The sequence below is a fragment of the Mercurialis annua genome, linkage group LG1-X, assembly GCF_937616625.2.
Source record: "Mercurialis annua linkage group LG1-X, ddMerAnnu1.2, whole genome shotgun sequence".
Classification (NCBI taxonomy): Eukaryota; Viridiplantae; Streptophyta; class Magnoliopsida; order Malpighiales; family Euphorbiaceae; genus Mercurialis; species Mercurialis annua.
The window spans coordinates 5,978,099-5,989,483 of record NC_065570.1 but is presented as its reverse complement, the minus strand read 5'-3'; the positions used below and the strand labels follow the sequence as shown (position 1 = coordinate 5,989,483).

General features: G+C 34.4%; 2 protein-coding genes across 6 annotated transcripts; one reads left to right on the top strand and one right to left on the bottom strand.

Annotated features, from left to right (window-relative positions):
• The first annotated feature begins 274 nt into the window (after nucleotides 1–274).
• On the top strand, nucleotides 275–5,687 carry LOC126664861 (uncharacterized). 2 transcript variants are annotated; one of them, XM_050357454.2, is made up of 16 exons: nucleotides 275–383; nucleotides 540–888; nucleotides 1,335–1,379; nucleotides 1,472–1,534; nucleotides 1,663–1,725; nucleotides 1,856–1,918; nucleotides 2,082–2,144; nucleotides 2,349–2,411; nucleotides 2,575–2,637; nucleotides 2,764–2,826; nucleotides 3,052–3,114; nucleotides 3,623–3,685; nucleotides 4,215–4,274; nucleotides 4,469–4,609; nucleotides 4,771–4,866; nucleotides 5,083–5,687. In XM_050357454.2, exons 2-16 carry the CDS (start codon nucleotides 634–636, stop codon nucleotides 5,473–5,475), a joined length of 1,557 nt encoding a protein of 518 aa, XP_050213411.1. In that variant the 5' UTR covers nucleotides 275–383; nucleotides 540–633; the 3' UTR covers nucleotides 5,476–5,687. The 2 variants fall into 2 exon arrangements, with proteins under 2 accessions (XP_050213411.1, XP_050213410.1); XM_050357453.2 differs by having other exon boundaries at nucleotides 280–387.
• Nucleotides 5,688–6,087: 400 nt separating this feature from the next.
• On the bottom strand, nucleotides 6,088–9,890 carry LOC126664976 (probable inactive receptor kinase At5g58300). Of its 4 annotated transcripts, none has more exons than XM_050357617.2 (3): nucleotides 9,472–9,890; nucleotides 7,092–8,430; nucleotides 6,088–6,920 (listed from the first exon to the last, which is right to left on the bottom strand). In XM_050357617.2, exons 2-3 carry the CDS (start codon nucleotides 8,365–8,367, stop codon nucleotides 6,280–6,282), a joined length of 1,917 nt encoding a protein of 638 aa, XP_050213574.1. In that variant the 5' UTR covers nucleotides 8,368–8,430; nucleotides 9,472–9,890; the 3' UTR covers nucleotides 6,088–6,279. The 4 variants fall into 4 exon arrangements, with proteins under 4 accessions (XP_050213574.1, XP_050213571.1, XP_050213572.1 ...); XM_050357614.2 differs by lacking the exon at nucleotides 9,472–9,890 and adding an exon at nucleotides 8,773–8,863; XM_050357615.2 differs by lacking the exon at nucleotides 9,472–9,890 and adding an exon at nucleotides 8,664–8,763.
• Between the last annotated feature and the right edge of the window lie 1,495 nt (nucleotides 9,891–11,385).

Genomic DNA, 11,385 nt, shown 5'->3' with positions numbered 1-11,385 from the left:
CTGTACTTAAGCTTGTATACGATGGGCCGGCCCGAGCTCGGCCCATGAGCACGTGTAATCCCTTCTATTTCCTTACGGAAATGGGTCGGTGCAGCACTTAGTTTCATAACTCAAAAGGTCAACACAAGCAATGGCTGTGATTTGTCGTGTCAATAATCACCTAGGTTAACCCATAACAACACTTCACTAGTCCAATAACGCCACCTGTCAACCCCACAAATAACTGAATAACCCTACACTTAAGATACGACGGCGTTCTGCACTTTTCTTACAATGGCTTCAAGCAGCAATATAAAAAAAGTCTATAAACAGCAAAGAACAAAAAATAAAAAGATAACAGAAAAAACGTTTCGCTTTGAAGCAAAGCAATAGCGGTTAAGCGTGTAAGTACGTATCAATAATGTACTAATCATGATTAGGTTGTTAATTTTGTTGAAATTATTTTGTTTATCTATTATGTCCATTGTTAGGGTTCGTGTTTTTCTTTACATGCCAATTCAGATCTCAAAATGTAGTTAAACTTTTGATTTGTTTTGCAGGAGAATCACTTATTTGGATCTGATTTTTTGTAGTTATTGAATTTGGGAGAGAATTTGAGTCTGATTAGGTATTTGAGCTGATTGTTTTTTAGAAATGGAGGATAATAACAGTAAGAAAAAAAGAAATAAGAAGAAGAAAAATAAGCTGAGCAAAACGGCGGAAGATGATGCCATTTCTGTTGCTGTTGGTGGTGTGGATCATCAGAATGGTGTGAGTGATAATGGAAAGAATGATGATGATAATAGTAATAACATCCCAATTGCTGACCAAACTGTGGTTCGAAACTGTGATTTGCAAAATGTTTATGTCCATGATTTTGACGGACATCGGAATAATGGAACTGAGACTGTAAGTTTGTATCTAATTCGTTGCCTCTTTATGTTTGTTTTGCTATTGTTTTGCTACATTTCATAATTAAATTAAAAATGCTAGGAATTCTATTTAGGTATACTTTAAAATTTCATTGTTGCTAGGAAATTTATTGTTTCAAATTTAAGAGGATTATGTACAAGAATGGTATGGTTCTTTGAAACTCGAGAAATTTAGCAGTTTCTACATGTGAAACATTCCGTAGTTCATTCTATAAGCCTGATCATTCTGTTACCATTTCAATTTTTCAATGATATTTTTTTGAACTTTTGCCTTGTGATAGCCTGATAGTTTGCAAATATATGATGTCTGCTTTTGTTTCTCTATGATAGCAAATGTTAAAGAAAGATAGAACGATTAAATTTAACCAAGTTTTCTATTTCTAAGCGAAACTCTTAATACCTTCCCAAATTTCATATTAACAGTTTATCTCAATAGAAGCTGAGGAACATCAGTGGCGCCAAAGAGAGGTAACTCATTTGATTAATTGTTATTTCCCCTACTCTCTCCATTTTATATTTTTAGAATTTTTCTTAATGTGGAATATCCCAATCTTTCACAGGCAACATTAAAAGAGACAGTAAAACAGTTACAGAATGAAAATGATTCATACATACAGAAAGAGGTATTACAACATAATCCAATTATTGGGGATGAATCTTTTGTGAAAACTTATTTAACTCCGCAGCACTTGGTGTTGTCTATTCTTCTTTTGTTTAAGCACAAAGCAACTTATTCTAATTTTCCATTCAGGTCATCTTAAGAAAGAGTGTCAAACAGTTACAGGAGGAAAAAGATATGCACATACAAAATCAGGTATTACCGATAGTTTGGACGAGTGGAAAAGAGAGTGAAGGTTTAATTTGTCATGAATTTTCAATTGGGACTACTTCATCTTGTTATTTTCACTCATTTCCTGTCTTTTTCTTTCATTTTGTTTTTACAGCTTTTATTAGAAGACACAATTAAGGATTTAAGATTTTCAAAGGATTCAGCTTTACAGAAAGAGGTAGTGTGAATCATTCTAGCTGTGCAATGGTGGAAAAAAATGTTCTTAAATTCTTGTTTGGACAAAATGGATAGTGCTACTAAAAAGTGGGGGAAACAATGATTGTTCTTCTCTTAATTATGACACGTGGTTTCCTGTGTTCGCTGATGTTATTTTCTTTCAGGTTACACTAGAAGAGGCAATGAAAGAATTAAGGACTGCAAATAATTCAGCTTTGAAGAAAGAGGTAGTGTAAATTATTTGAACTGGGTAATTGTCAGGAAAAAATGACTTCTAAATTTGATTTGGAAAAAATGGGCAGTAAAAGCAATCAAGTGGTGGGATAGAAGAAGACCATATATTTACTTTATATTTGGCAGTCAAATCACTCCTGTTCTTCTTTCATCTATATCATGTTTTTTTTAATCTTTGCTTTCACTGGATTGTGTAGGTTATATTAGAAGAGACTATTAAGGAACTAAGGAATGTGAATGATTCACTTTTGGAAAGAGAGGTACTGTAGATTCGTTCAAATTGTAGTGTAGAGAATGTTTTTAAGTTTCTGTTTATGTCAGAAAAGATTGTTCTTCTTGTTTCTATTTTTAATCACGCTTCTTGTAGTTCTGGTAAATGTGCAATGTTTCTGAGAAAACAATTTAATCTTGGACCGTTTTCAGGGTACTTTTAAAGAAACAGTTGAAAAGTTGAAATTTGAAAATGATATACAGATGCAAAAAGAGGTTAGCAATTTACCCAATTGTCAACTAAATTTTCATGAACCTTTTCTGTTTCTAATACCTTTGTGTTACATTACATGTATACTTTTTCTTTGTGTTTTCAATCTGGCTTAACAAGAAATTTTGCAGGCTGATCTAGAGAAGAAAATTGCAGAATTAGAAAGCGAAAAAGAGCTCTATCTCCAAGAAGAGGTAATTTTGATTGGACGATAGGTTTACTAAAACTGTGTTTTTCTCTTTCTAAAACCATGGTGTATGTTCATGTTTTCTCCGGCATTGCTGCTTTGCAACAATTTTGGGGAACTTTGTGCTTTTGTGCCATTTTAACATAATTGAGCATCTCAGTGTTAGAACTTGGGTCCTCTTAATGTTGTAGACATCATCTACAGTGTATGACTTGAAGGCATTAATATGCAGACTGGCTTGGAGGAGAAACTTCAGCGCTTATTGGATGAGAATGATGCTCTGGGTTTAAAAAGGGTAATGTTTAATGGTTCATGTTTTTTTAGTTGATGAAAGAACAGGAAATCTTCCTTTATTGGCATTGTGCATGTGAAATGATCATCACTTCAATAATCTTGAACTTTCTAGTGTATTTCATGGAATTCCAACAAAATTCACCGGAATTTGTTTCTAGCTATTAATCCAAGATTAGAGGTAATCAAATATAACACCTAATTAAATAATAACTTACAAATACACAAAACAACATGTATCTTTAGCAATCCATGTTGACAAGTTAGGATTTTCCGTATTACTTGCAATTCTATAATAACCAAATTATAAATGAAAGAGGGTGATGATAAAACTGGAACAAGTCTTATTCTACAGTGGCTGACATGGAAGTGAGGCCAATGTTTATTCATTGATGGTTAATTATACTTTGCATGCTCTCTTTTTTTCCCCACTGGCGATTACTTGTGTTTACATGAAGATTAATCAGATTGTTTAGATTTGCAAGGTCAAGTAACTTCTGAATGTATCACAGGAAAGCTTGGAAGAAAAAGTTAAACAATTGGAAAGTGACAAATTTTCTCGGACTCTAATAGAGGTAAGTAATCACCTTTTGGTTACATAATGGTATCCACTATCCCTCTCTGTTTTAAAAAGTTCATTTGGAAAAATGCTGTCTAATGTCTAAGCAAACGTTAATCTGTTTCACATTGATTTAGCATCTTTTAAGCAAGTCTAGAAACATGGATCACTTTGTTTTAATTTCCTTGATACATGATTTGTCCTCAATGACATAAATATTAGATAGGGTCGATGTAATTCATGTCTACAAATATGAGTATACTTTTTCACTTCCCTTTTTCTATGCTTATGCTGTTATGCGACTTTAAGCGTGGTGGGTCAGGATAAATTGGGAATCTCTGGGGGGAAATTGATTATAGAATCAATTTATTTGCATTTTGCATCTGTTTACCTCGTATTTTTCCCTCAGGTAAAAAATCACTAACCTAAAAACTAAGGCGTGTAAAAATATTGAAATTTATTCGACAGCATTGATTGTGATATCCAATCATTTGCAGCTGATTTAAAAGTAACATGCATTTATATATTTGCTTATAATTTTACAGAATACGACCAAAGAAACAATCTCTAGAATGAACATTGATATTGCAAGACTACAGATGCAGGTATTGAGCTCCCTTTTCCTATTAGCCAAGCTCTTCAATAACTGCTTATTGATTTTCACGGGTGTAGTCAGCATTACCCATATGTTTGGTACCTTACAGTGCAGTACATTATCAGCTGAATGGATGTCATCTAATTATTCTGTAATCAAGATTTGTTTTTGTTCTGATATGGAGATTAAACCAAAGCCTGACAGGTCGTGGAGGTGGAAGAATCCAGGAGTTGCCTATTTAAAGAAAACCAGCAATTATTGGAAAACATCTCTGAATTAAGATTGCAGCTTCAGAACCATGATTGTAACATGCCCTCTGCTAACGCAATTGATGAAATTAAAAAGGTTTTCTTCATATAACCACCCTGTTAAATTCATTTTGGCTGACATATCTATATTATTTTGGTTTGGGAAGGATTCTTGTGGCATATTTACCGGTCAGTTTTATAAACATGACTTAAAATAAATTGATAAAATTTTAAAATGTCATATTATATGTTATGTAGCATGCTTTGGAACGTGAGAACTTGGAGTCTCAGATTGAAGCCGCATGTACGCTGGTTGACAAATTGATCACAGAAAATGCAGATCTTGTTGAGAAAGTAATGAACTCCCTTTCCTGCCTTTTTTATGGCTATGCTCTCTAGTTCTGTATGCATTATTTACCGCAATGAAAAGATTATTTTTAATTGTCATCACTCATCAGTTTGTTCAAAGTGATTTGAGACATATAAGCATATTGAAGCATTCACATTTATGTGTAAGAGTCTCAAATTTTCTTTTTATTTGATATTTATTGTCCGCTGTGATGCCTTCAGGTGAATGAGTTGTTCATTAAACTTGATCGGCAAAGTCCAGCAGTTGCACTTTCTTCAGTTGTTGACAATGATCTCAGGTCCATAAATGGTGTGATCACCAGCATAAGTGATTCCCTACCTGAATCTAGCGAAAACATGTCCGTAGTGGTCCATAAGTTGGAGTCTCTAGAAATTGAACCTGCTGCTGAACTTCCATATACTGCAGAAGCCGACTCCGGACAAATCGTGCAAATTCCTTTGGATGATAATGAGCTCAGAGATTTGGAACTGCAAACAGTTGAGAGTCATAATACGGAACCTGTGCCGATGTCAGATGCTCCATTGATTGGAGCTCCTTTCCGGTTAATATCATTTGTAGCAAAGTATGTTACCGGTGCTGATTTAGTTGACTAGGACTAAAAAGTTCAGGGTCTTAGTTTTAGCTTGGGAAGGGGCATAAGTTTTTAATCAGTATATTATTTTGATCGCTTGTAGAGATTACAAATGCTGACTAGAGTTGAACCATCACATTGCTTCTATATACCGTATCTGATTGACTTGAGGAAAGATAGATTAAGAATTTTTGTACCAATTTTCTTTGGGGAGCATGACGAGGTTTTTTTTAATTATGTTATGTCATATTTTGGGCATTTGCTGACTAGGCAATATATTATATAATACAGATTTTGAACTAACTAAACCTGTCGACCAATGAAAGATCATGTGAATATGAAATCATTGTTCCAGTATGGGTGAGTATTCGGGTTGATCCAAACTGATTTCATATTTTTTTCAAAATCAAATTGATCTGAATTTATAAGAATTGAAACTTTTTAACCGAATTAAATTAGTTAGCTTGGATTTTTTTGTTTGGCTCAGTTCTTTGGTTTGTTTTGTTAAACTTTGTTCAAAAACTGATTTAACGGATTTTTTTTTTATAAAATCGATCTAAACTAAATTTGTCGGTTTAATTTGATTATTAAGTTTGGCTTGATTTTAGCATACCTCTAGTAGCATACGCTGGAGTCGGAGAATCTGAAAGCATAAGCATTGATAATGTTTTTGGAAATCTTTACACTATCCACTCTGAAGAAATGCAAGTTAAATAAAATGAAATGTAAAAGCCAATGTGCTAAACTAAACTCTGTAAAACTAAGATGATTGCACCACTGATGGACCTTTTTCTTCTTTTTACATGGGAAAATTCTGCTATAATGATCATAAACAAATGGGTGATGGGGTTGAAGTATCTAATTCTTTGTTCTCCTCTGATGATAATTGGTTAACAGAGTCCGACGACCGGATTTCTTCAATCATCGTAACCACTTCGTCCATCGTAGGTCTCATTTCCGGCACTCTTGCAACACAGGCCATTGCTACTTGTAGCATCTCCACCATTTCTTCCTCAATATTTTGATATCTCATGAGCTCTATATCAAACACCTCGGCAGTCCATTCTTCTCTAACAACAGACTGCACCCACCTCGGAAGATCAACCACATCATCTTGTCCTGTCATTTGAACCGGAGCTTTGCCTGTCAGCATTTCAAGGAGGAGAACCCCGAAACTGTACACATCGGATTTTTGGATAGGTTTCCGAGTTTCAACCACCTCAGGAGCTCGGTAGCCTGCATTTCTAGACGGGACAGCAGGGTAACTCATTATTGTAGGAATTAATCCGAAATCTGAAATGCAGCCACCGAGTTCTTGCGCGATGAGTACATTGGACGACTTGACGTTGCCATGAATGAGTTTTCCTCCACTAGCAGAATGGATATGGGCTATGCCTCTTGCAGTTTCAAGGCAAATCTTTACTCTGGATTCCCAGTCTAAAGGATTCCGACCTAAACTACTGTTTCCTGCAGTCATTTCGAGCAAGAAATAAAACTGAGTTCAAATGCCAATACACAAACATTGTCAAATTGTCTCCCTAAAATTTTCAAGTTTTAGACCAAAGACTAACAGATACATTCTCTATAAGTTATTAAATTTAGAAAGAAAGAACAAATGATAGGAAAAAATGAACATACCATGTAACAATGTGAAAAAGCTTCCAGCTGATGAATAGTCATAAACCAGGAGTTTCTCATCTTTGGAGTAGTAATAAGCACGGAGAGGAATGACATTCGGGTGCTGGCCGAGTGTTCCTACAAGCTCCATTTGCTGGTCAAATTCTCTTTTCCCTGTCACCACATCTTTTAACCTCTTCACAACTACCATTGTTCCCTCCTCCAATATCGCCTTATAAGTTGTTCCATAACTTCCTTTCCCAAGTACTTCAGCTGAAGCTCTCAACAAATCCTCGAGATCAAAGTTGTAAGAACTACCTTCAAAAAATACTAGCTTGTTCTTCTCGGAATCTTGAATCCCGCTTCCAAAGTCTTCCTTAGGCTTCTCGCCCCTTCCAACTTTTCCTTTTAGCACACTATTTTCTTCACCGACTTTTTTCTTCAAACAACATATCACCGTCACCAGAAACAAACCTAGAGGCAGAACAGAGCCTCCAATTGCAATGGCAATAATAGCTCCTGTACTTAGTTTCTTCTTAGAACCAACTCTTGGTTGTTGAGGGCTGACCGGAGAGGGCGATAAGAAAGGAGGGGCTGGAGAAGGGGAGGGTGTGATCACTGAACAATGATTCAGTGGTGGTCCACATAACATATTATTCCCCGCGAAGGAGGAACTAGGAAACTTTTGAAAGGCAGATGGAATTGAACCATTCAAGTGATTGAAGCTCAGATTTAACTGTTTGAGCACTGAGGTATTGAGTTCAGGAATGAAGCCCGAGAGGGAGTTCTTTTGGAGGTTCAAACTTGTAAGGTTTGTTAATTTGCGGAGTGTAGGAGGGATATCGCCTGTGAAGAAATTGAAGGAGAGGTCGACTGAGTTAAGCATAGGGGAAAGAGATGAAGGAATAGTGCCTGAAAAGTTGTTATGCTGAAGGTATACATATTGAAGGGAAGGAAGGGATAGTATGTCTGATGGCAAATCTCCGGTAAGGAAGTTGGATCGAAGACTGAGGGTCATGAGACCGTCCAACTTGCCGAGTGTGTTGGCTGGAACATGACCATATAGTCCAATACCCGGGAGGCGAACTGCAAGAACATGGGAGCCATTGCATGTGATTCCGATCCAAGAAGTGCACACTGAAGTAAAAGATTTCCAGTTAAGTTTTCGGCTATGTGGAACCATAGCGGAAAAGTTAAGGAGAGCTTGTTTGTCAGATTTTAGGTCAGCATTAGTTTGGGGAGGGTAAAACAGAAGTAAAAGGAATGCTAACGCCGGAAGAAATAATAGTATCTTCATAGAGTATGAAGGTGAAATGGCTTGAAGGTGACTTGTATCAAATTCGGCAGCTCGTCTTCTTCCCTGGCCAATACAAAAAGAAAATGGTTATGAACCACTAGTTTTAATTTACAGCTAGATTAAGTTATTACAGAAGTACCATGACGAAGTTCAGAAACACACACAAATGAACACACCAGTAATTGAACCGACACTATGTTGAACGGAAACAGAAACAAGAAATCAAATAAGGGAAAACAATATTTTTTTATATAATGTTTCAGAGTTTTAGATGTGTTTCCGGAAATACTAACTACCTCACAATCTAAAACCACAGACATAAATCTTCATCTCACTTCATGCCTAGTACTTACTTCAACTTTTCAGGTAAACTATATTATTCAAAACCTATAAAACACAGCAAACCTGATTCACCACAAAAATTAAAGAGAGACTCGTAACAGAAATGCGATATTCAGGTCTATGTATCATAAATGTGTAGTTTCAACATCATTACTGGTCCAGTAGAACTTCTAAATCATCTTTGCTCATATAAAGTTGACATTGCAAGTAAATATATTGAATTTACACAATCCTATCTATCCACAGGAATCCATTAATAGAAACAAAATAAAGGAACAGGAAAAGCATTTTCTTTTTGGTGGCAATTGCATTAAAGGAAGCAATAATTGTCCTATTTTTTCAATTTTTGATTGCGTAAAGGTGGTAGGTGAAAAACCAAAATGAGGGTGAAATTAAAAGCTAAAAAGCACTAAACCAGAAGAAAAAAGAATTACAAAAAAGAAAGAAAATTAACCAATATATCAGGAAAAATGAACAGTAAGATTAGAACAAAAACACAGTAAGAAAAACAGCATTAGGTTGAACATAGTTAATTTTAAACTATCTTTACATCCATTGATATCTGAATTGCAGATTTTTGTCAGTCCGATTAAACCCCAATAACACCCAACATTAAAAATCACAATGCAAACCCAGAACACAAATTTTTCTATTAAACTCAATTAATCAACCAAACCATTTCTCAATAACCCAGTAAGAAAAGAACAGCAAGAACAAAAATATAAATTCATCAAACATAGAGAGAAAATTAAAAGGTGATACCTTTGAGTCAATCAAGAAATACCCATCAGCGAATGAAGTGAACTGAAGTAGAAGTAATCAGATACAAGAAATAAAAGTGTGAAAAATAACGGTAACATTTAAAGAAATGGACGAGGCATTTCTTGAAGAACACGCACCCAAGAAGAAAAAAGACTAGTAAAGAGTAAAGTGGTAGCAGTAGTGGTTGCAGCTGTTGAAGATTCAAAGAGGAAATAAAGAGTTTTTATTTCTAACGTTCCACTAATTAAAGAAGCTATAATTTCTTGAATCTTCTCCGTCAAGAAAACGCAGTGCTACACGCAGATCTCGATAATTATTGCATAAATTAATTTTCTTGGTTTTGGAAGTTGTTAGTGGAAATGCAATGTGTTAGTGGTAAGTATGGTGAAGAATAATATAACTCAACTGCATATTTTCAGTTAGTTCATGAGATTAAGAAGAAGACAGAGAAACAAAGATAATTAATTAACACAATTAATAAAGGATAATTAGTTGACTATAATTATCTTTTAATTCTGGATAATTATTTCCTTTATGAATTGCATTTTAACTAGAAAATAAACAACTAATGCGATTTTTATAACCGATTATATTTTTCGTGTTTTTGTGAAGAATTGAACCAAAATAATTAAATATAGGCCTAATTATTTAAAAAACTCCACCTTGATTTTTTTTTTATACCTGACTTTGTAAAAATTCATTTGTATCCAATTTTGGGTTTGATTCGGTTTGAACAATCCCAAACTTCAATTGGTCAATTTTACTTGGTTTTCAATCAAATCGAACCAAACCGACCGATGTTTAGCTTCGCCACTAACCTCTCCAAACCCTAGCTAACAAACCTACCACACACAAAATGAAAATTTATTGTTTTTTTTTTCTGAGATAATATATGATAATTAAAGAGTGGTTAGTTGAGAAAAAAATGGGATTGAGTGCTCGTGTGTATTGATGGTTAATTTGTAGTGGGAGGTCCTAAACAAAATTTCCATTTGATACTCATTTTTACTAATTATTTCAGAAAATTGATATATGGAGACTTCAAAGATTACTTTGAAAAACTGGCATATTTTTTCCGTCAGAGAAGTAGAGGGCAGAAAAATATGTGGGGATGAAAATGATGGTACTATAAAACAACATTGCCAATCTATTTGATGTGTTTTTTGTGTGTCACATGTTTCCCAACATTCATAATATTCTCTATATTCATTTTTAAGTGAAAAAGACTAAAAGATTTAATAATTAATCTAATTCTTAGTAAAGGAATCTCTTTAAATAATAATATTATTATTTTTAATCAATTTTGAAAGTATTAAGCCATATTAATAGTAGAAATAATAAATAAGAGTGAAATTACCAATTTTTTTTTTTGGCGAAGTAGCAATTGTATTAATTTTGGTAAATAGAATTACATAATGTTTGCGAGAAATAGATAACAGAGATTACAATATTAACTCCTAAAAAGGAGGATTTAAGGACTTTTTAGCCACTTCATGAGCCATCCAATTACACATTCGCTTAACATATGCAAAGTAAGCGAACGGTAGCAATAATTATGACTTCTATTATTAATGATATATTTTTCTCGCCTTATGTTCAATGTCTTCGCAACTTCGGATGATATTATTCCTGAAAGAAAATAAAAACTAAAATAAGTGATAAAACTCAAAATATTCATACAAATCATACCAACATCTATAAATCTGTAATTAAAATTTAAAACTGCGTCAAAACTTATCTTTAACATTCCAGACGGTAAAGGCCTTCGTCAATGTACTTTAACCTCACAAGGAGTACAAAACTTCACAAGGAGTACTTTAACCTCACAAGTAGTACAAAACCTCACAAGGAGTATTTTAACCTCACAGGGAGTACAAAATCTCATATGGAGTACAATAACCTCACAAGAAATAC

Bases quoted from the DNA above. Each gene is read 5' to 3' on its own strand.
- LOC126664976 (XM_050357614.2), bottom strand. From the start codon at position 8,838: ATGATACATAGACCTGAATATCGCATTTCTGTTACGAGTCTCTCTTTA. The intron at 8,431-8,772 runs GTTTGCTGTGTT...TGTATTGGCCAG, and splicing joins TAATTTTTGTGGTGAATCAG to GGAAGAAGACGAGCTGCCGA. The intron at 6,921-7,091 runs GTATGTTCATTT...AAATGACTGCAG, and splicing joins CTTTTTCACATTGTTACATG to GAAACAGTAGTTTAGGTCGG.
- LOC126664861 (XM_050357454.2), top strand. From the start codon at position 634: ATGGAGGATAATAACAGTAAGAAAAAAAGAAATAAGAAGAAGAAAAAT. The intron at 2,638-2,763 runs GTTAGCAATTTA...GAAATTTTGCAG, and splicing joins ATATACAGATGCAAAAAGAG to GCTGATCTAGAGAAGAAAAT. The intron at 3,115-3,622 runs GTAATGTTTAAT...AATGTATCACAG, and splicing joins ATGCTCTGGGTTTAAAAAGG to GAAAGCTTGGAAGAAAAAGT.